The 25,251-nt window shown below is 33.6% G+C and overlaps 2 protein-coding genes across 2 annotated transcripts; both read right to left on the bottom strand.

The window, feature by feature from the left end:
- Window positions 1-7,133: 7,133 nt before the first annotated feature.
- On the bottom strand, window positions 7,134-9,614 carry LOC131857707 (uncharacterized). The gene has a single exon (XM_059210409.1). The coding sequence runs from the start codon at window positions 9,612-9,614 to the stop codon at window positions 7,134-7,136; it is 2,481 nt and encodes an 826-aa protein (XP_059066392.1).
- Window positions 9,615-9,734: 120 nt separating this feature from the next.
- On the bottom strand, window positions 9,735-11,159 carry LOC131857706 (uncharacterized). Its single transcript, XM_059210408.1, has one exon. It carries the CDS (start codon window positions 11,157-11,159, stop codon window positions 9,735-9,737), a length of 1,425 nt encoding a protein of 474 aa, XP_059066391.1.
- Window positions 11,160-25,251: the final 14,092 nt, after the last annotated feature.

Here is a 25,251-nt window from a genome sequence, read left to right as displayed (position 1 = left end):
TGGATGAGATCAAAACGATCTAAATAGGTATTGAGATAAGTAAAAACAGAAGGGAAACATAATTAAATACAGATCTAGCAATCAACAACTACAAACATAAATTTCTGGACATTTAGAAATATGAACAGATCAGAAAGGAATAAAATTTCTGCCTGCTTGATATCAGAACTGGAATAAACCTACATACCTGGTGTTTTCCAAGCAAGCCTCCTTAGATCGGTTTGAATATATCGAGAAAATCTATCCACTGTTAATAGATAGCACATTCTCTACAAAGCTCCAGTCTGGGCTATTAAGAAAAAAAATTAGTATGGTCACGATAGATCTTTCCCATAGAAATCTTTTTAGATCCTTCATCGAGAGAACCTGATTTCTCAGCTTATTCTTAAATAGGAAGAACATCACATCCATTCGACCCACATAAATTCACTTGTTTATCAGTGGAATCAGTGACACTCAACCATAAAAGCAAGCAGCTCAGATTGGCTTCTAGAGAACATCGGTACAGTTAGGCACTCACTGTTTATGTCCATAGATCTCGTATAATAGTTGTAGAGCCTACAGTAAGAGACATGACATTTCCACACTCCGTAAAAGTATTTCCACAATCCGTAAAAGTATTTCCACATGACATCGATTTCAATAAAAAGTAGATATTCTTAGATATATTAATATTCTTTCATATATAATCATGACAGCATGACTGAGCTTAATAGGTATTGTTAAAAAATTGAATTGTCGTTTTCGTTCCCTAAAACCACACTGCATACTTTTTATTGCGTTTTATTCAATGAATAATCTTTAGTTCAAGTTTTATTGCAGCTTTTAACTAATTCAACATTTCTTCCTCGTGTTCACATTCTTGCCTTTGCTTTGATACCTTCTATGATACTCGTTTCTAATCTATCTCTGAATGAACATGGTGTTGGGAATGCATATATATCTCTGCGTTTGGAGTAATTCAATAGACAATTCAATTTTTCAATAAGATATTGAGTTGAAAATAGTAATTGCATAATTTTGGATAAACATACATCGAATTAATTAAAAAGGTTTGTTTTTAAATTATATAAAGTGAATGTTAAATATTATGTTATATGGTAGACAACAAATAGAATGTGATATTAAATATTTGATATAGGACAGAGTTAAGAGTGTGATGATTTGTGATAGAGTCATGTACAAGAGTGAGTCAACCAATTGGTTTTTGGTCACATTGGTGAATTAATCTACAATTGGTATAAGTCTTCATAAATTATAGATGATGAAGGTGTATATAGAAGATATGTGTAAGGAAAAATAAGATAGTGATAAGAAGCATAGTTGAGCTAGGATAAAGGGAAAGAGTAGTTAACTTAATCAATTATAATCAAGGTCTTATATTTATTCAATAATGATAAAATAGAGACATTATAATCTATTATAGATAAATTAGAGTCTGCAAGTTGAACTTACACTTGACATAACAAATATATTTTAATGCATCTCTTTCATTCTCAAGTAGACATGCCATATATAATTTCATGTGTTTGAATGAACTCGGGTAATACTTTTAAAATGCAAGCCCTAGATATACACTTTGAAACCTTCCCATGCTAACCAAAGGTTAATAATCAAAATTTCGAAGACATGGTATGAAAAATGGCTAATTAGATAGGGGCAACGACATAGCAATAGTTGAGCCTAAAGGATAAATCTGCAAGTTTGATTTAGAATAGGAAAGAAACACTCTACAAAATGGATAAACAATTTTTTAAACTAAGTGATATAGTTCCATGGAGTGTTTGGTTTATTTTTCTAAGGTTATAGAGTGCACTCAAAGTAATTAATTAAGTACTAATTTAGTACGGATTAATGACATCTAGATAGTGTCGTGTAAAAAAGAAAAAGTCTAAGGATTTGCAATTTTTTCTTCTGCATCTTTCTTGTACATAATTTTGCATGCTAATCTAATTAGAATGCACGTTATGTAAAATTAGATAAAAGAACAATGGTATAGAGATTCTAGAATCTAATTTATTAGAAATCTTTGCTCCCAACCTATGAAAACTATGCATAAGATGAGATAAAAAAAATTATCATATTAAATTTATAATATCACTAAAGTTCTGAGTGATTTGTAGCATTATCATAAAAGGAAAGACATGAATTTTTCAAACAAAAAATGATACAATAGTTTCCAAAAAAAATGAGAGTAAATTAAAGTAGTGATATATTTCTAAGTGATCAAGAAGATTGGGAAAATAGTATGTATAATACTTAGTAAAATAAAAAAATGGAGGAAACAATTTGAATCAATGCATTTGATATTCTCAATCGTAGAATGACCATTTTATTTTTTATAAAGTGTTACAGTCATAAATTTCATGATATAATTATCCTATCAAATGTTTTTCATTAGGAACATCTTAGTTGAAGATTAATCTTGCCTGATGAAAAATAACAATTTTTTATTTTTTAATTGTTTACTTTGGCCTTTTATGTTTATTATCTAATGTTTGTCAACTTTCTTTCATTTAGAATGTTTGAGGAAGGATTTTGGTTCTTGTATATTTTAGAGCATTTGTAGTTATGTTATAGACCATCTTCAAGTTATAGGAATTATGTGATATAAAATATTATGTCGCGGTATTATTTTCTAATGTCCCATAGTTGTGACAAAAATATGATGTTTGAAGAGCTACTTTTAATATCAATGCTAACATAGACATTAATTAGGTTGGTAATGTATGTTTTTGTTTACATAAATTCAAAATTAGATTGAAGACGGTTGTCAAAATATCCATTATATCTTTGTAATTAAAAAAAACTATATTTACATCATTTTCCAACTTAGAGTAACTGGGTGGAGGGTTAGGAGTAGTTATTATTTTGATATGTCAATATCTATTACTATTATTTCAATTATATATAGGAACATACTTCATTTGTAGATATTTATAAGGAAACTTTGAATCAGATTGAAAAATATAGAAAAAATATGACATTTTTGACAAAAGAGTTCAAATAGATAAGGTATTTAATTCTTACCAATCTTTGACTAGAAAACTACATAATAAAGTTAAAGCTTGACATATAAACAAAAAAAAATTAGAAAACAATCTGTTTTGTGTTAAAACTAAAATTGTAGCAATTATAACTATAAAGAAATAAAAAAATAATTAAAAATCAACTTCAAACTTATAGACAAAAATAATAACTATTTTGATGACTTGACCTTCTAGTATATTTATTTAAAAATATATATATTAAAAAATCATAAATAAATCCATTTGTGTGTGCATAGAAAGCTTTATAAGCACTTGTTATGGTTGCAACTACAAGCATTCAATTTTAAATGGTTGGATATTTTTCACTTGATGTTGATGCATTCATTAGATATATTTGGTAACATGATTGATATATAATATTTTTTATAAATGATATATAATTTGTTTTATAAATCATATTTTATTCTTAACAGCTATTTGTTGGAACTATTAGTTTACATAATGTCACCTACAACATTAATATGAAACAAAACACAATTAAACTAAAAGAAATATATTATTTAAAATTTAAACATAATTAAAATATACAATTTATATCAAATCATAAAATATTAAAAAAAATTAACTTCCTCCAATTTCAAAAATATACTTTTGTTTACATTTTAAAACAAAACATTGATTAGTTCCATGGTAATGAATATCTGTATCATGCATGCCAGAGTATAATTACATAAATATAAACAAAACCATACGTTTACTATATTTAATCATTGTTTCAAATGATAAGGCCCATACATTCTGAGTTAGTATAACAACTGTTGGAGGTGCACAACCCTATAGATGCCCACGGCTATCGAGCTGTACCTCACCTTGAGCCCCATGCCTGTCAGGACTGCAACCTTATAAATATTACAATCTCCATGTGGTAAAATACTTACCAAATTGTCCTGGACACCTGCCCTCACAGCCCAGTACAGGGGATTTTCAAGGAATGAGCAGGCAGCCTGGGGAGCTGGTTTCCGGGCCAAAAGGAGACCAAATACACAATTTCTTCAGTGTTAAAAGGGAGCTAACAATCATTCAATCGCATGTCAGTCAATATTAAATTGGCTATGATTATCATCGCTTTCATATCAGTTACTCTGATATTTGCACCTCGGCATTCTCACTGTTCGAGAGCTTGTTTGAATAAAACGTAGGTATTCCGTATGTGCATGCGTAGAAGATCAGGCAGGCAGTCCTAGGGATTTTCTCAGTTTTGTTCTTCCGAGAAAGGTAGATGGTTCTTAAGGACTTGATTTGACCTAAAATAAACTACCTCACAATTTGTCATGCGTTATCTCCTGTTAATGAATCTGTTGTTTATCTAAAATATATTTCTTATCGTTCTATTACTCAAAATATGTTCCATTATCTGTCAGTTGTGATAATCAAAAGCTTTTTACCCATTCATTATGACAATCAAGAAGTTTGTAGAATTGATCCGATATTTATGCACAAATGTCCCAATAATCGTGCACTCTTGGTACAGATAAAGTTGCACAATTGATCTAATTATTGCTTTTTCCTTTCCAAAAAGTGGGGGCTATTGGCCTACTGGATGATTTTTTAGTGGACTTTTAAATAATGAAATCCAATGAAGGACAATTGGAACATGACTGTGGTAACTAGTTCTCTTCCCCTAAGATCAGATTGAAAATTAGTTTGGATTTTAAATTTTTTATCATTTGTAGATGTAGAATTGCCCTATATCATTCTGTGTGTATATCAATTTAAAATTTAAAATGCGTAATTCAAATGTAATCTTTGATGATATGTATGCTAGTTATTGTGAGTTAATCTAAAGTATGTTTGTGTGCAACTATATGTTATATTGTTACATTTAAAGATATAAATTATTTATTCAAATTAATGAAGAATTATTGAGAGTATTCATAATATATATTATTAGTAGCATTATTTTAGTGGACATATACCTAACATCATTTTAGGCATCCTTGTGATATGTCTTCAATCATTCTCTAAACTGATTCAATTGATCTATCTAGGAGATTGACTTAAGATAATAAATATATGTTTAAAAATTACCTAAACAATTTTTATAATCACAATCCCACTTCAAACATAGGTACAATAAGATGTACAATAAGATGAAACACATTAGTCATTAACCTCTTCAATTCTCTACTATTTGACTTTTATCCTAGACTTAAACATAGAAATTAAGATGAAAAAGAAGATCCATGTCTACCTTTTAAATAAGTCAATTTCTTCACTATATTTGACTTAAACCAAACTTAACCAAATAATTTCTTTTCCATTGTGATGCCTACTTTGTGGATTGTGGACTTAGATCCAATCTAGTAAACCTAACTAGATGAAAACTATTAATTTTTTTTATTTTATTTTTTGAAAATGTTAACTTTTTCTCCCCCTTTTCTCTTCCATACATGTTTGTCTAGACAAAGAGGATATTATAGTTTGATTAATGTTTACACAAATGAATTGTATTATTATAAACATATAAATTACATTCACAAGATTTTTTTATCAAATTTTCGTAATATTTTCTTATTTTTTACATTATAGAAAATAATTAATTTTTTTTAGATATTTTAGAATTGATTGAACGCATATATGATGATTATAAGAAAAGATTATATTATTGTAGTTAAATTAAAATACAATTAAATTTATATCTAATGTGGTGATTCATTCCAAAGAGATGTTAAGAATATCAAAATTTCTTGGTTCTTATGTCCCATGTTTGCCCAACTTTGATCTCATAGTGTTAAATGGTTGTTTAAAAATTTTCCTTTCCTAATTCCTAAATTGTGAGCCTTGTTTTTTGCATTAATTTTTTTTATTGACCTATTTTGGCCAATTGAGCTTCACTTAAGTTTCATTTTGAGTATCTACCCTCACATTGTTTTAATTGGACCTTTCCGGTTTTGCCTTTCTCTTAGCCAACTCTCATTGTGGTCATTATTTTAAGTATTTGGGTAAATGTTTTATGTTTATTCCCCATGACCCCTTGTGCTTTTGCCTAGTTACTGCACGTTACCACATGCAAAATCAAAATATTAAGTGGGTTTTACCCCGCGCCTCCGTAGGGGATAACCCCTAACTGTTCGCAGACCCGTAGGGCTGCGGGGTGGTATCATTGGAAACCGCTAACAGCTTTCCCCACACTCCCATGTGGTGAATAATGTATAGCTAAGTTACCCCACAGGGCCGAAGGGTAAACATTGAATGTTAATGTTTCTAACCCTACGCCCCCATGGGAAGGTTAATGTTAAAAAAGAAGCGGTGGGATGTAAATCAAATGTTCGTTTTATAATACCTTCGCATGGTTTTTAACAAAGGAAATATGAAGGACGCAGGAATGTGGGCTTGTATAAAGATAAGAAGCCAACAAACAGGGCACTGGCTATCCAGGGGAAAATTTGCACCGTCTGGATAGTCGTGCTTCCTCGGTCCGTGCCTTCTGTGCCTGCCACTTCCTGCAGCATCATGCAATCCTCTCTCCCGTCCGTGCAACTCTGCGGCTTCGAAGAGTGTGCCCTCCGGTTTGCTGTTAAAAGGAATTACGCTGCCCCTTTAAAAGAAATTATTTATATTTTTGTTAAATTTTGTATATATTTTTTTATATTTTTTTAAATGTATTTTATTTATATTATATTTTTTATATTTTTATTTATTATTATATTTTAAATTTTATATATTCGTTTATATTTTGTTAAATAAATTTATTAAAATATGTTTAATATATATTTTTATTTTAGTAATGTATTTTATTTTTAAATTTTTAATATACTTCTATATTTAATTTTATAATTTAAAATTTAAATTATAATATTACATAATTCATAAATAATTATATAATCTATATTTAATATAAATTAAAATATATTTTCTATGTATTATATAATATTTAAATATATTATATTTTATATAATATTTAAATATATTTTTTTGTATTAATAATAAGGATTTCAAAATATACAGTTAGACGTAATCAAGTCCGGGCCTCAAAGAGGCAGCAAAAAGAGGGGACGAGGCAGGGCCTCACATCGAGGAGATCAAAAGAGAGTATACAGTATAAACATGTTAACTACAAAAGCAGCATCAAAAGGAGACAGACTAAGGCAGGATGCCATCAATGGCATCAACCCAGGTCATCCATCCCTTATCCCCCTCCATCCAAACAACTTTCTTGTTTTCCTGGATCGGCATGGCAAGCACCTCCTTTTTGGTGTTCTTGTTCCGCCTGATTTCTTGGCTCATTTTGTTCAGGGTCTTGTCAAAAGCTTTGATGTCATCAATGTTCTTTCTCCACTCGTAGCCGTGCTTCATCTCATAAACAAAGAAGGTGGCGTGACCGGTCTTCAGGAACCGCCTAAGCTTGTCTTTATCAATCATCATCATGGTATAGACCTGCAAGAGGATTTTAAAATATGTGAGTTTACGGTAAAACTCAGTAAGGGACTGGGGTTTGTCCTGATATTTTTCCTCGTTCCTGCACTTCCAGAGCTGCCACAAGATGTTAGAAGAGAGAATGTACCAAAAAAGATTAGTATCCTTTTTAATCCCATAAATATGTCCAGTCACAATATTCAAAATGGAGTAATCAAGTGGATAAGATATATCAAACATTTGCCAAATTTTCTTGGCAAAAATACAATCAAAAAAGATATGTCTACAAGTTTCAGGCATCTTACAGAATTTATAGTATTCAGTTTGAGCTTCCAAGTTCTTGACAGGGAGTCTGTTCAGCAATAACAGCCATCTAAAGTATTTAATTTTAGGTTCAATGGGCCCCTTCCAAAGGTGGTTAAGGAGTTTCTTCCAGGAACAGCTATCAAGGGAGGTATACCAAAGAGCATTAATATGTTCAATGATGGAGCTGTTATGATTGATAACATTGTAAATATTTTTTGCCTTAATCTTGCTGAAGATGTTACCATCAGGCCATTTGCACTGAAGGAACCTATTGGAATCCACATAGCAGGTCATGGGGAGATCTTTAGTGGCTTTAACAATCATATTATATGTTTTCTTTTGCGAGTCAGGAATGTTAAATTTAGTTTTGAGATCATTCCAAGGCATTAGTTGGTTATGTTCAAATAGGTCAATCAATTGGGATATCCCTTTATTGTTCCAATACCTTGCAGAGCAGCCTTGTGAGAGGGCTAAGGGCTTTCCCGAGAGCTGTAAGTTCCACCAAATAGATCTTTCGCCGTATAGAGTTTGACTATCATGGTAGTCCTTATTGTTTACAAACTTTCTAACCTGTTCCCAAGCCCTCCAAATGGAGCAGAAAACTGCAGATCCATGGACCTTAATAGGAAAGCTACCCATGATCAGATCAGCAAGGGGCAGGCCCTTCCAGGATTTGGCATGCTTAGGGAAACCCATTTCTATGTTGTTTCTAATAAGGATTTTCCATGGGGAGTCACCCTCCATAGAGTGGAAGATCCATTTAGCGGCAAGAGCAACTCCTTGAATTCTGAGATCCTTCAAGCCCAATCCCCCAAGGAGGCTGTCCGTATGACACCATTGCCACTTAACAGCATGCATTTTCCTAGTTCCTCTGCCATCAAACCAAAGGAATTGTCTAATGGCCTTCTGGATCTCAAATATCTGATAGTTATTGAACAACCAGGCCGACGAGAAGTATATGTTATAGGATGAGAGAATTTTCTGGCAAACTTGAACCCTGCCAGCAAGAGAAAGGGAACGGTTATGCCACTTATTAAGCTTGGAGTTAATTTTGTCTTTGATCCAAAGCCACATAGCCTTAAGAGAGGGGTCCACAGAAAAGGGAATTCCAAGGTATCTAACCACCAGGTGAGGACCTCCCCATTGATATTGAAATCTATTACTCCAGTCAGGAGGAACTTCATGCCATCCAAGATAGGTAGATTTGGAGTAGGAGATCTTTGCTCCGGATATAATGCAGAATGTCTTAAGTTTGTTTTGAAGCGCTTCAAAGTTGCTGTCACAGGCTTCAAAGAAAACAGTAGTGTCATCGGCAAACTGACTGGTGATGAGCTCTTCATTGTTAGGGAGCCGGATACCTCTAACAGCAGGGGACATAGAGTGATCTTTAAGAATATAGTGGAGAGCTTCTGAGGAAATCACAAAAAGGGCAGGGGCCAGGGGGCAGCCCTGTCTGGTAGATCTACCCAGAGGGAAGGCCTCGGATAAGGATCCATTGATATCAATTTGGGCAAAAACATCTTTCATCATCATTTTAACAAATTCACAAAATCTGCTAGGAAAACCAAAAGCTTCAAGAGTCATGGTGATGAAATTCCATTCTACTCGATCATAAGCTTTCTCGAAGTCTAAAAGCAGCATGGCAGAGTTTTGCTGGGACTGCTTAGCCCAATGCATAGCTTCCCAGCTAGTTATCACATTTTCTAAAATATACCTTCCCTTAATGAACCCAGTCTGTGTTGAGCCAATAATCTTGGGGAGGATGTTCTGAAGCCGCAGAGTAAGGATTTTCGCTAAAATTTTATAGGAGACATTAAGCAGAGTAATCGGCCTCCAGTTTTTAATAAGAGCTTTATCTCCATCTTTGGGGATGAGTTTGATGATGCCCTTATTGATATTCATAACTAAAGAACCTCTAACTAATGCCGCCGAGTATACATTAAGAAGATCATGACAGATCCAACTAATGTTGGCTTTATAGAATTCAGCAAGCAGGCCATCGGGGCCGGGGGCCTTGTCGTTCTACAGTGAAAGGATTGCTTTCTCAATTTCCCCCACTGTGATCTTAGCAAAGAGGAGAGAAACATCTTGTTCGGTGATCTTTTTGGGAATAAGGGAGAAGCATTGGTTCCTGATGTTATTTGCTTCCTCAGAATCTTCGGATGTAAAGAGATCCTGGTAGTATTTTGCAAAGGCATCTTTTATCATATCGGGGTTGGTAATGTCCTGATTATTGATGAAAATTATGTCAATAGCTTCATTAGTCTGTTTATGCTTCAAAAGATTGAAGAAGAATCTTGATCCCCTGTCTCCGAATTGTAACCAATTGGCTCGAGATCTAATTTTTGCACCTCGAGTTTTGGCCTGGAGATGTTTACTAAGAGTATCCTTAGCATAGATGAGCTGGGTAGTAAGGTTGAAGTCAGAGGGGTTGGCTTGAATGCGGGATTCAGCAATTTGAAGGTTAGCAGAGAGGGTATTTTCAATGCGTCTATAGTCTTTGGCTCTTTTTTGGCCAATCGTTTTAAGAAAGTTCTGCCAAGAGCTAACATTAAGGTCCCATTTTTCAATATCATTAAGATGAGGATAATGATTTTTATTGATCAAGTTGATAATATTAACAGCGGCTAAGATATATTCATCTTTCAGAAGACTGGTATTCAGTATGAATTTAGCATCAGCAGACCGACGAGGAGTCGGGGATCTATTGATAATAAAGTTGGTTTTTATGGGGTGATGATCAGAAAGCGTGGTCGATGTGACTAAAACAGAGTTCCCCCATTTATCTGGGAGGATAGAGAAAAAATTCTTATTTGCATAAAACCTATCCAACCTTGAATATGTTCTGTTGTCCCCTTGCTGAAAATTGCACCATGTGTGCCATATTCCAGGTGAAAGATCTTTATTTCCAGCAAGAGGATCAAAGAATAGTTTATTTCTTTTCATTCTATCCCAGTGAAGCTTTTCTCTATCCTTCCAGGTAAAGGGGAGGCCCCCCTCCTTATCTATCTGAGATTCAACCATATTAAAGTCTCCCCCCACAATCCAAGGCAGGTCAGGAAGATCATTAATCCAGTCCCAAAGAGATATTCTTTCATTCCAAGCATTGGAAGCATAAACAGAGCATATGCCAAAACAATTGTTGTTATGGTTAATGGTAACCCAGACAGCTCGATTACATGGGGATATCCCATGATTAGTAATATAGTTACTCCATTTAGGGCTAACAAGAAGAGCAACTCCTCCTCTACCCCTAGAATGAAGGGTGTGATACTTAACTGCATCCTTCCATAGAAAAACCAAATTATTATGGAGGGTGAAATCAACCGCTTTGATCTCTTGGAGCATCAAGAAGTCCAGGTTAGGATGAGAGTCAAGGTATTTTTTTATGACATATTTCCTATCCGGGGACTCAAGGCCCCTTATATTCCAGGATATATAGTTCATTGAGAACCAGTGGTCAGGGGAAGACACTGCATATCCGCTCCCTGGATGGGAGTCGCATTATTCGGGGAGGGATCCTCTTTCTTTTTGTTTCCAGAGTTTTTATTTTTTGATCCCGTAGGTCTTCCCCGTCTTTTCGAAATGGGGAATTCTTCCATACCTTCATTCTCATAATCCGACTCAAGCATCATCAGTTTGTCTTCCTCCATGGGCTGCTTGATGTTACAAGAGACCATAGTGGGATTACAAGCGGGAATAACTTCAATGGTACAGTTATCATCGATTTCCTTAAGAGTTTTATGTGAGGTTAGGGCTTTAGAAGTAATACAAGTTTTGTCAGTAAGATCACAATTTATTAGGAAATCCGAGATGGAGTTGTTCGAGATGGGAGGGGCTTGCGGATTCAATACATCCTTCTTTCCGTTCGTTTTCCTACGCCTTTTCTTGGTAGTAGTTAAGAAACCATCCGAGATACCCATAGAGGCATTAGGGCATTGTGTGGGCAGAGGGGAAACGGTATTGGTGATCTGAGGAGGGGCAGAGATTGAAGACAGAGGAGTGCAATGAGGGTTGAGGCGAGCATTTTGGGTAGATGGCTGGACAGGTTGAGAGGCGGAAGTATTGTTACTGGGAGGGATCTGGGGAGGGTTATCTCTAGTGGTTTTATTAGAAGGAGTATCTAGTTTCCTTTGGATAATTGGACAGTCTCTTCGTCTGTGTCCTTCTCTACGGCACAAAAAACAGGCATTTAATCCGCCTAGGATTTCGATAGGACATGTAATCTTTTCTTCAGCAATGTCAATATTTAGGGTTTTCGGGATATCTGTTCCAGGCTTGAGTGCTATGAGGATGCGGGCATCTAAATGGGGTACCAATCTAACTGTATCATCCATTCGGATGACCCTACCCAAGGGTTCCAATAATTGTGGTAGAAAACGCCATAGGTAGGGAGGGACATGTTTAACCAGAATCCACCTAGGGGCGGAGAGAGCTATAACTTCATCGTGTATGGCTTCTGGTGACCATGCCAGAGCGTGGAATGAAGTGGAGCCAACATTCCAGTATTGTTTTTTAACAACTTCGGCCTGTGCTTCCTGCGAGACAAAGAAAATAACATATAGGCCCCTCTGTATTTGTCTGCAAAAAGATATGTGGAAACCTAGTTTCAAACTCCAATAATTGTGAAACCAGTCATCAAGAAACTTGCGTGGAGGGCACTTATCCAGTTCGACAGCAGAGAAAAAAATAGCATAATTCCTAAGTCTGTTTTTTTCATTCAATATTTCAACCAGCATTTCAGGATTTGGCAAAACAGAGAAAGGGTTATCAGCAACCCCAGGGCCCTTACCGGCATTGGAGGCTCCATCGGAGGCGGGGCAGAGGAACCTAGCACTAACATCCACCGCAAAGCCTGCGTTCGAAACCGCTTCCGAAAATGTTTTGGGTCTGGTAGGTATAGCAGTGACTGGTTTGGGTGGGATGGGCAAGGTAGTATTATTGCCATCAGACGGGCAGTCAGGTCCGCTCGCATGCGAGGAGGGTACGGGATTGGGAGGGAGGCCGAAGCCAGGACTTACATTTAATTCCATGCTATCTAATGCTTTTAATGGAGAGAACACACCTGGATGTCTGTCATTGCCGGGAGTCGCCGGCGATCCTCCACCGTCGCTCGCCACCATGGACAGAAAGAGCAGGATCCCTACGAATATTCGGAGATTTCAAACTTGCAGCTTCGTCAGCGAAAAAGCAGACCATGCATCTAAAAACTATTATTCCATAATATTTAAATATATTATATTTTATATAAGTACTTTATAGTATAATAAATTTTATGCATTACATAAATTTTATATGTTTTATTATGATTCAAAGTGAATAGTGAATACGCTTTTACTTATAATTCAAAATCACTAAAGTAAATTATAAGTGAAAGTTTATTCACTTTGAATTATAATTGAAAGTTTATTACGTTTTGAATTATAATTAAATTTAATAAATTTAATAAATTTATAAAGTTTTAGTTTTTTTCAATTTTAAATTATAATTACACTATGAATTATGTACTATCTTTTGAAGTATAAATGAAAGCTTATTCACTTATAATTCAAAAGCATAATTATGTAATATCTTTTGAAGTATAGATGAAAGCTTATTCACTTATAATTCAAAAGCATATTATAATTCAAATTCAAAAGCTTTCATTTATACTTCAAAAGATATTACACTATGAATTATGTAATATCTTTTGAAGTATAAACGAAAGCTTATTCACTTATAATTCAAAAGCATATTATAATTCAAAAGCATAATTCACATATAATTACATAATCTACATTTAATATAAATTAAAATATATTTTCTATGTATTTTATAGTTTAATAAACTTTATGCAACTAAGTTTATTCATTCTTATAATTCAAAAGTGAAAAAATATAAAGTGTTTAACTTTTTTCACTTTTTAATTATAATCAAATTTAATAAAGTTATTAAGTTTTCATGTATAAAGTTTCACTAAGTTTATTCACTTTTATAAGTGAATAAGTGAATAAGCTTTTGAATTATAAGTGAATAAGCTTTCATCTATACTTCAAAAGATATTACATAATTATGCTTTTGAATTATAAGTGAATAAGCTTTCATTTATACTTCAAAAGATATTACATAATTCATAGTGTAATTATAATTTAAAATTGAAAAAAACTAAAACTTTATAAATTTATTAAATTTAATTATAATTCAAAACGTAATAAACTTTCAATTATAATTCAAAGTGAATAAACTTTCACTTATAATTTACTTTAATGATTTTGAATTATAAGTAAAAGCGTATTCACTATTCACTTTGAATCATAATAAAACATATAAAATTTATGTAATGCATAAAATTTATTATACTATAAAGCACTTATATAAAATATAATATATTTAAATATTATATAAAATATAATATATTTAAATATTATATAATACATAGAAAATATATTTTAATTTATATTAAATATAGATTATATAATTATTTATGAATTATGTAATATTACAATTTAAATTTTAAATTATAAAATTAAATATAGAAGTATATTAAAAATTTAAAAATAAAATACATTACTAAAATAAAAATATATATTAAACATATTTTAATAAATTTATTTAACAAAATATAAATGAATATATAAAATTTAAAATATAATAATAAATAAAAATATAAAAAATATAATATAAATAAAATACATTTAAAAAAATATAAAAAAATATATACAAAATTTAACAAAAATATAAATAATTTCTTTTAAAGGGGCAGCGTAATTCCTTTTAACAGCAAACCGGAGGGCACACTCTTTGAAGCCGCAGAGTTGCACGGACGGGAGAGAGGATTGCACGATGCTACAAGAAGTGGCAGGCACAGAAGGCACGGACCGAGGAAGCACGGCTATCCAGGTGGTGCAAATTTTCCCCTGGATAGCCAGTGCCAACAAACAGGAAGAACCAGTCTTACCCCGCACCCCCACGGGGGTAGTGAATTGTCATGAGGACAGGAAGTAAGGATGCACGCCATGTGTACTTGTGGGACCAGATGGACATGAGGATAAGTTGAATGACTACCGTGGTGCAAAGAGGATGTCGCCAACTCATTGAGTCAAGTGTAAATGACTAATTTGTGCTATTCATTGGACCTATTTTTAAAAAGTCAACATTCCAAATCTAAAAAGAAAAAATGACACCTATATTTTGAATTAATGTAGACAAGATGGTGGTAGAGTGCAGTTAAGTGGCAATAAATTATGAAATTTTGGCCTTTTTAATCACTTTGTATTTGAGAATTTCTTGCGATCTGAGTTCTACAATGACAAGAGTGACTTCAAGCACTTAGGGTTTGTAGGAGAGTGTTTAAACCGGTAAGTGCACTAATTTTCTATGTACTGTGTTGATTTTGAAATTGTCGGTGTTTCTGTTACTTCTGCACTTTGTAATTGTTAGTCCGAATCAAGAAAAATAAAAACCTAGCTAGTCAAAATGCCCAAAAAGGGAGAATCCTCAAGCAACAAAAAGGAACCAACACCTAAAAAGGTATAAGCCCCATGTAGAAAGAAGAAATACCTTGCTAGAAAAAGTGAACCCATTGTTAGCCAACCTCAAGCCATTGATGAAAAAGACAAGAAGAGACTCTTTTGCCAAGATGTATTGGATATTTAATCAGATTCAACAATGGATGTTAAGGAGAAGAACAAGTTTAAAGATAATTGTGCTAATTGCAGAAATGTTAACATACCCATCTCTGAATGAAAACTCTTTTCTTATTTTTACAAAAAAAAGAGAGCATATGCCCATTCCTTTATCAAACTCTTTTTTTTTATTTAGAAAAATTTATAGTCACTAATGTGTTCATTGAAGAGGACATGATTAGGGTTCTGGTAAGGAATAATGATCCCGCTACTAAAACTATCAAAATAAGTGATGACACAAATGTGATGGACAAAAATAAGATTTCCATTATTAAATGATTTGATTTAAAGATGCAAGATTTTGCAAAAAATAATTTTGAGAAGTTTGCAAGGGACCATGAGATGCGTAGGAAGAATATCCAAAAGGATGAAGTGCCCCAATATAGAAAAAAGGAGTGGGACACTAGAAGGGCACCAATATTTGACTTAGAAAATCTCTCTATAGTTGTAAAGATTGAGAATTATTCTGTCAATACAAATTATAGCTTGTGTCAAGTTTTGGGAAAAGATCCTAAAAAACAAAATACCAAATTTTGGTATGATGATGATGGCAATGAGGATTCAAAACAAATATATCCACATTGAGTATGAATTTTCTTCATACATTCAAGAAATGATTCATCAAGGATTGATAAAAGAAAAAAAGAATTGCAGAGTGATCAGCATGGAGTGCCATGGTCCCAAACTAGGGTACCTCAAAATGCCCATGTCCCCTATAAACAATTTGAAATATGGCAGATTCTCTCCCTCCTTGATGGATTTTTGTCCTCATGGCTATACTTGACTATTAAAGGTTGGCCTAATTGATAATTTACCTAGGGAACCCTATATAGAGACATCCTATCAATTAATTTTGACATCACTATCATACCCAAGTTGATAGCACAAATTGTTGTAAAGTGGTGTTGACTATTCCAACATGATTATACTTGCATGCATGTCAAAAATTAAATCACCATACTAAATGATATGTTTTCTAGGAACCTCGCATTGAAAACTAAATCTTTGTAATTATATCTCTACAAAAGTTGAGAATCTGTAAATTAAGTTGGATTTGGAAATGAGATACAGAGATGAAACTATAGCTGTAATCTACAACAAAAAATGCTAGACAAGGTTAGAGGACACCCTAGTCTAACAATTTCCTAGTGAATTGAAAGCTCCAAATTTTTAATCAGAAGGTCCTTGTTGGAATTGTATGCTGGAGATGTGGTCTTCCACCTGCAAGAGGGAAAACACTTCAAACACACCAATGAAGCATTGCATTAGATGTTAGAAATCAAAACACATGAATACATTAAAAACTCTAAAATTGCCTCATTGTCCTCTATCTCTAAAGATCTCTAGGATTCAAGGTGGCCCTCACTGGGAAGAGCACTTGATCCTCAAGATGACAACCTAGATAACGAGTTATATGAAAAATGCTACTAGAATCGAAATGGATGCAACTAGGATTCTAGTGAGTGCTAAGAGATGAAGATGAAGATGAAGGATGCAAGCTAGGTGATTAGGAGGCAAAGTATACTCCAAATTGAAAGCTAAGTATGCTATGTGAGTTATATAAACTAAGATGAGAATGCAAAACTTATAAAAGAAGTGAAATTAAGCTAGGATGGAATATTAAAATGAAACTAAATGAAGCTAAACTATGTGCTATGGATGCTTGAGGATAATGTTGATGCTCGGTGATGACAAAGAGAGCTCCTTAACCTACAATGTGACTATAATTTTGATGCACAAAAGACTTGATCAATTGAAGAAGGGATGGGCTCCATTTATAGGGAAAATAGAGAAATGGATGGTTGAGATTGAGTAATCTCAACAAGGGCTAGGATTGAAAGTTATCAATCCATCAGATAGATTCAATCCAATCCCAAGTTGACAAATGTCACCTTGAGAGGGCTTGAGGGGATGCTAAACAAGCATTAGATGCTAATCAAGCAATCAAGGATAACCCCAAGGAGTGACATCATGGATAATGTCATTAACCAGGGAGGCATTCTATTACCCAAGAGGTAAACTCTTGTGCAACATGGGTAAATGGTTAAGGGACAACCATCATGGCTAAGGGGTGTGGGTTTTTAAGAGGCATTAAATGCCTTGAAGACTTTTGGGGCTAATTTGGAAGGCTCATACAAATTTGGGGAACTCAACAAGTTAGCTTGTTGAATAAGGTAGAGTCTTCAACACATTTTTGAAGACCTTCCCCAAATTTGGAGATGCAACTCCCCCAATTTTAGGGATGGGACATGATTAGGAGAATAGAACATGATTAGGATAGGATTAGAAGGCTTCTAGAAGAATGATTAGCAGAATGTAGGATTTTGCAAGTGGGTGAGGAAAAATAAGTAATTTTGGTAAATTAAAATGATTTAATTTTAGCCAAAAAGGGGATGCAACTTGCCTTTGTAGGATTTTGCAAGTGGGGGGATTTTTAAATAAATTTTTATTTATTTAAATGTAAAAAGGAAGTTTAATTAAATGTGAATTTATTCAAAAAGGGGAAAGGGGGATTTTAATTAAATAAACAAGATTTATTCAATTAAATGGCTAAGGGTACTTAATCAAAACTTAGTTTAATTAATAGGTTAGGCTAGAGGAAATGGATTTAATCAAATCTTTAATTTTATTAATAGGATAATTAGAAGAATAGGGATATTAATTAAATCTTAATTTAATTAATTGGAAGAATGAAGAATAATTAAATGAATAAAATTTACTTCATTCATTGTGCAACTTTTAGGTGTCTACATTTTGCACCTCTTTGAGTTAAAGTGTGACCACATGTTGATTAAAAGAAAATGCTCAATTTGTCGCCAAACTTTTTTGATATGATGTCGTCACCAAAGTTGTCAATATGATTCCCTGGATATGAAAAGTTGATTTCGATATGAAGAGTTGATGTTATACTGATCGGTCGATATGAGATTGATGATGATGTCGATTTGATATGAAGCCAATATGGAAATTTGATATGATAATGTCGATATGCCCCTCGGTCAATAAATTGAGAAAAAAATCATTTTTTGAGGGAACTGAAGCATGATGATTTTTTATTTTTTAGCGATTTTTCAATTTTTTTTGGGGGGATTTTTAAAATTTATTGTCCGATAGATTTTATTAAAAATGATATTTAAAAATGGGGTTAGGACTATGTGGGGATAACACATACTTGCCCCACACGTCCATCGAGGCATCACAACCACTTGCATCAACAAGGGCTATATAAGCCTCTGAGGGCCCATTTCCACCTCATTTGTGCACTTGTCATTTGAAGATTGGAATTCTGGAGAGGAGAGTAGAAATGGTATGCCCTACCATCTTCATCAATTCAAGCGAGTTCGGCAATTTTAGAGGCCCGCAGATTACGACCCATTGGTAAGTTCGATTTTCTAACCCTCCTCGTAAATTTTTAGCTTATATTTTGCTAGTTTTTGCTAGATTTTGCAAATTTTTTAGTGTTGGGGTTTACTTTTTGTGCCTTTTGATTTTTGAATTTTTTTTAGCGCATGCGATGTTTCTTTTCGCGCATTTAATTTTTTTTGTCACGCATATGAATTTTTCGTTAGTGCATTTGATGTAGATTTTAGCACATTTGATCATTAGTTTAGCGCATATGAAACAACGCGCCATTTTTTGCATTTTAAGAAATTTTTGACATGTGCAATTTGGATTTTTAGGTTCATTATGAAGTTTTACACCCTGTCAATATGTCGGTTTGGTTCGTTTTTGTTGATTTGTTGTCGATATGTTGATGTTTGTGTCTTGAGTCGATATGGGTCAAGTTTGGTCAAAGTCGATATTTTGCAAGATCAATATGGGTCACGTGTCGATATGAGTCAATTGTTGATATGGGTATGTTTGTAGATATGGGTAAAAGTTGATATGGGTCCTAATTTTGATATGGGTCAAAGTCGATATGTGTCTTGAGTTTGATATGAGTCTAGACTGTATTAAGCTTCTTGATTTGGTTTTTGATATGGAATTGTTGGTGATATGGAATGTGGTTTTGATTGATTGAATGATCTTTGATATGATATTTGTTGGATTAATATGAAACTTAATTTCGTTATGGGTCATTGATTTCGATATGAGTCTTGATTGGTGTTCAAAATGAATCTTGTTGTCGATATGATTATTGGTTTGTCGATATGGTTCTTGGTATCGATATGGTGTGTTCTTTCAATATGGTGTTTGTTTTGGTTTGCAATATGGGACTGATTAATTGATTCCTGATATGAAGCTTGGTGTCGATATGGTTCTTGTTGTCGATATGAGTCTTGATTGATTGGTTTTTGATATGAGTCTAATTGATCTTTGATATGGAAATTGGTCGTTGATATGGTACTTGATTTTCGATATGAGTCCTGAGATGATGCATCCTTAACTTGCAAGATGAGGGAGGAGGAGGTAGGAGTGGTGGAGGAGAGTTGATCAGATTGGATGGGATGGCAGTGGAGGAGGAGGAGGATGGGAGGGGTAGTGGGACCTAGGAGGGAAGCTCCTAGCAGTAGTACAGGTGCAGGTAGCTCGAGCTCCTGGCTGATAGGTTCCAGAGGTGGTGACGTTGATCTCACCCCTTGACTGTGTTTCTCAGATGTTGTATTTTGTACCCTGTTGTACTTTATCGATAGATACATACATCATTGTATTTTGATGACCTCCTGATATGATACATTGTTTTACTTTGATCTCATTGATATGATACTCATTGATGTTATGATATGATGCTCTGATGATCTTATTTCCATGATACTGATGTTGCTTGATTTGATGAACATTTTTTATTGATATATATCCAGGGACTTTGGACATTTTATTGTATCACCGACGATTGGTTTTGACTTGTATCATTGATTTTTCATTGGATCAACATGTAGTCACAAATATGCATGATGATATGATAGCTTATACATGTTATGGATGCAGCTACTTTGATTTTGATGAGCTATATGATATGTTGTTGATCTATATGACTTTTGCAGATGATGTGGTGTGTGTGTTTTTTTATTTTTATGATCTAGATGCTTTTATGAGGATTGCAATGTATGTCTAATGGATACTATATGTTTGGAAGGTGATATGTAGATGATGGCCAGATTTGATGATTGTAGATTCTTGTGATTGTGCAAATATTTCTAACATGTTTTTGTGCTTTTGTGTGTTTTGGATAATGCGATCTAGAATACTACATGTTCTTGATATGATATGTAAAATGATGTGAAATGTGAAATGTATCTTGAAAATGAGATGTATAGTGTGATAAAATTGTGTAATGTATCTTGAAAATGAGATGTATAATGTGATGTGAAAATGATAATGCAATTGAATGCAATTTTAAAATGATAATGCAAATGCACCTAAATGCAATATTAACATGATAATGATGTGCAACCTAATTCCAGATTAATATGATAATGACAATTAAATGATACTGTAGTCACATAAATCTGTCCATTTTAATTAAATGAATATGTCCTATTTATTTGATTAAAAATCCACTAGCCATCAGTTAATTAAATTAAACATTTAATTAATTCATCTTCAAACATTCTCCTATTAATTAAATAAATTATTCAATTTATTTTAATTAATTCATTATACCAAATTCACAAATCAATTAAATGAATAAATCATATTTATTTCATTTAATCCCCTATTCCTCTTTTAAATAAATTAAATCAAACATTTATTTAAATCATTTATCCCCTCACTTGCATTTTCCTACAAATGCAACTTGCACACATTTATTAAAATAAATTAATTTATTTTAAATAAAAATCCTATTTTCCCTCACCCACCAAATCCACTTGCAAGCCTAAACCCCTTCTAGATTCTTTTAACCCCTTCCTAATTAACGTAATCCATCCCCTAATTATTGTCACATTCCTAAGCAACTTGGAGTCACTTCTCAAAGACCTCAAAGTCTTTGAAAAGCATTTATTGCTTTGTGTGTTCAACAATTTAACCTTCAAAGTCTTCCAAAACCACTAATGGCTCTTACATGACCATTAATGGCTCTTACATAACCATTTATGGTTATTTCAACTTGCACTCATGTGTCTCCTCAAGCATTTATTGCTTTGACCATGGTTATCCCTTTTGCCTTTGCACAAGAATTTATCCATTGGATAAAAGCTTTATTCTTTGAATAAAGAATTTATTCACTCAACCCAACCATTGACCTTATCTCCCAAGTTAACTCTCAGGTCATGTCAAGCATTTAATGCTTCTTCCCTCTCCTCTCAACCCCTCTCATGTTGACACTTGTCATCCTGGGATTGGATTGAAAGCCCTCACATGGATTGAATATCATTCAATCTTGACCCTTGTTGAGATTACTCAATCTCAACCATCCATTGCTCCATTTTACCTATAAATAGAGCTCACATTCCTCATTTTCAAAGCCTCAAGCCTTAAGCATTTAGATCTAAGTTATAGAGAATTTTAGAGAGCATTTAGCATAAATCACTAATATATTGTTATTTTGGCCTAAAATAAATCATTTTAGCATCATAACATCTAATATTAGCTTTTATTCATACTTGCATAGCATAGTTTGTAATCATCTACAATCTTGAACCTCCATAAGCATCCATAGTGCAAAAAGCTGCTAAGAGGTACACTAATTTGGAACTTGGAGAGGAGAGGAACAAAGGAGAAAGAACTAAGAGCATGCTAGAAGGCATTTGGAGATGCCTCATTATACTCGTTTCCCTAGTTAATTATTTTAGCATGTTTCTAATATCTCTTTTGATATGCCTGCTTAAATTAGTTCTTGGTTGAATAACACTAACGATTTCTTGTGTGTTTTTGTGTGTTATACTACCACAGGTTTTGATCTAACACTTGCCCTTTTTGCAGAGCATCATTTGGTGAACCCAACGTGAATCTAAGCACCCAAAACAATCTTTTTAAAAACCAACTAACATGTTTGAATGTTGAAATTGACACACAGGTCGCACTTTGGCACTTTTGTCGCGTTTTAGCGCTATTGTTTTTTTTGTCTTTTAGTGCTTTTGTTCTTACAATAGCGCTATTGTCAAAGAATTAGCGCTTTTGCCAATATTTAGGCGCTTTTGTATTGTTGTAAAAATCTTTTCTTTTAGCACTTTTGTAATATTGTAGCACGTTTGTGTTAAAGTAAGCGCTTCTGTTTTCACACAGACTAGCGCTATTGTAGTAGAACGTTGTAAAAAAGGTAATCGATTAAATTATTTTTCTTAGGCTTGTGGGAGGCAGAATATATATGGAATATAACATGTAAGTATAAGTGACATTTCCTCTTCTCTTTTCTCTTTCTTATACTTTAAGTTATATTCCATACATATTGTCAGGATGTTTGAGAGGGGTTTCAGACCTTTAGGAGTTGTAATGCAAAATCTAGTTTTTGGAAGATCCTCCAAAATTCAGACTTAGTCAAATTTCAGGGTATTTTAGGATCAGGATTGTAAAATTTGTAACCAAGATCAGAATTTAGGCTTGTGTAAGCCCACACTAACATTTGATCACTGACTGTGTGCAGGTTCTAATCTTTTTTGTGCAGGGGAAGGAGTTAGTTTAGAGGCTTTAAGTTTCTTTTTTTACTTTCTTTCAACAAAAGTTGGTTAAAAAGAATCCACTGTCTCTTCTTGTACAAGTTAAGATAAACCTCACATTTTATTTTGGAGTGCATAAAATGAACCTCAAACTTGTTTTTGGTGCTTAAAAGAAAATTCATCTTTCTTTGTTGCAAGGTAAAAAGAACAACAACTTCAAATTTGCTTTCATTGCAAGTTAGGATACACTCTATTTTGGTGCTTAAAACAAGCCAAGACAAATCTCATTTTATTGCATCAAACTTAAGAAAAATCCACAATCAACACTTCAATTTTTGGTATAAGTAAAAAGAACAATCAACTTGTCTCATTTTGCAAAAACGATTTACTTCATGCATACATGTTTCAATTTCAGTTGACCAGGATTTCAAAATTCCTAGTTTACTCAAACATATTGCCTTTGAAGTTAAAAAGAGCATCATGATTGTTGGAGCAACATCTTCAAATAGATAGAAAACACATTGCAATGACAAGTTAAAAAGAACAAGTGAATTTCATGCTTGGCACACTTGTGCAAAAGAGTTTGTCAAGTGGTTCTACTTCTAACACACATTATCCTCTCCCTTGGCTTTCGTGGTCCTAGGTGCAAGAGAAAAGTGTTAGTAACACTCAATTTTTATCTTAAGAGAGGCCTGCCAAGGGATCGTTACTCTTGGGAATGACCTCGCGTGGTAAATCCTTCTAGCTACTATAGAAATCAGGTGAGAGCGAAAGCTGTAGCCTTGGGTATAGATGTTCCTACAGTGTAACTTGCCGAAAGAACAAATGGGCCCCACCGCAAGTTACAAGGCTCTTAAGTGAGTCACTGCAGAATGAACTTATGTCCAAAGACATAAAAAATGACTAAACACCTCTAAGTAGTAGCCCATCCGTTCTATTGATTGAGAATATTTGAGATATAATTAAGTGCAAGAGCATAGATGGTTTTGCTCCCAAGATACTAAAATTGGTCTTAGGTTATGATATAAATGTAAGATCTTATTTGTAAGATCATATGTGGAATGCGAAAAATAATTATGTGAAGGTATATGTGAGAATAAATAGAGTCATACACGCAGACATCATTTGAAGGTTGAAGGAAGGTTTTTGTGAAGACAATCAGAACTACACCGGTACTGAATCCAGCATAGAAAGATTCTAATTTGAGTAGTACATCCTTATTAGATTTAACCATCCAATTGTAGTCAGTGTGACTCCTAATTGTGTTTGAGCAGTGAGCTCTAGGCGCTTGGCCTTTCTGCATGTGCAGACCCCATTTGTATACACATACTATCTGCAGTAGTATCATCTGATTGTGGGCGTTTCCCACCGTGGTTTTTCCCCTTACAGGGTTTCCATGTACAAATATTGGTGTTATGTGTTGTGGATGACTTTGCCTTTTGTTTCATGCATTAATCTTTATCGGTATTACAATTAACTGATTAAACTGTCTACCGGCATTAAAGACTGGTTTACTGGTATTAAGCATTAAGTTGGTAAAGTTGTTTTTGGTTTGAATTTGTTAGACAATTGATTCACCCCCCCTCTCAGTTGTCTCCGAGACCTAACAATTGGTATCAGAGCTTAGTCCTCTTTTTTCAAATTTTTAATTGCTTGAGGAGATCCAATGTCTACTAACTATTTCAGGAAGGACAGTCCTAAACTTGATGGAAGCAACTATGGCATATAGAAGATCATAATGGAGACAAATCTGAATTGCATTGGAAAGGACATCTAGGATGTTACAAAGTATGGATATACAACTCCTACATCTAGTAAGCCTAATCCACCAAACTTGGCTAAAGATGAAGAAAATGATTGCAAAGCAAGAGAAGCACTTTTGAGCGCATTAATAGATCAGCAAATCATGGGATTATCAGATAGATCAACTCCTAAAGCTATTTGGGATCATTTGGAAACACTGAATGAAGGAGATTCCACAGTCAAAATTGCAAAACTTGAAAGCTTCCGGGTCAGGTATGAAAATTTGAAAATGGAAGAAGATGAAAGCATTTTTGCTTTTATGGAAAGAGTTAATGAAATTGTTTTGGGTAATAAATATTGTGGAGGAACCTTAAGTGAAGATGAAATTGTTTCAAAAGTTTTAAGTGGATTGCCACCGACATATAAAATGAAGGTTACTGCTATAAATGAGTTAAGAACAATGCCTAATACATCAGTAACTAGGGATACATTGATTGGAAAACTTTTAGCTTTTGAAATTGAGGAATTTGGTCTATAAAAATAGATTTAGCTTCTAAGGCATCAACATCATCTGCACCATCATTTGACAAGTCT

The sequence above is a fragment of the Cryptomeria japonica genome, chromosome 8 (genome assembly GCF_030272615.1).
Source record: "Cryptomeria japonica chromosome 8, Sugi_1.0, whole genome shotgun sequence".
Lineage (NCBI taxonomy): Eukaryota > Viridiplantae > Streptophyta > Pinopsida > Cupressales > Cupressaceae > Cryptomeria > Cryptomeria japonica.
This window is presented reverse-complemented; position numbering and strand designations above follow the sequence as displayed.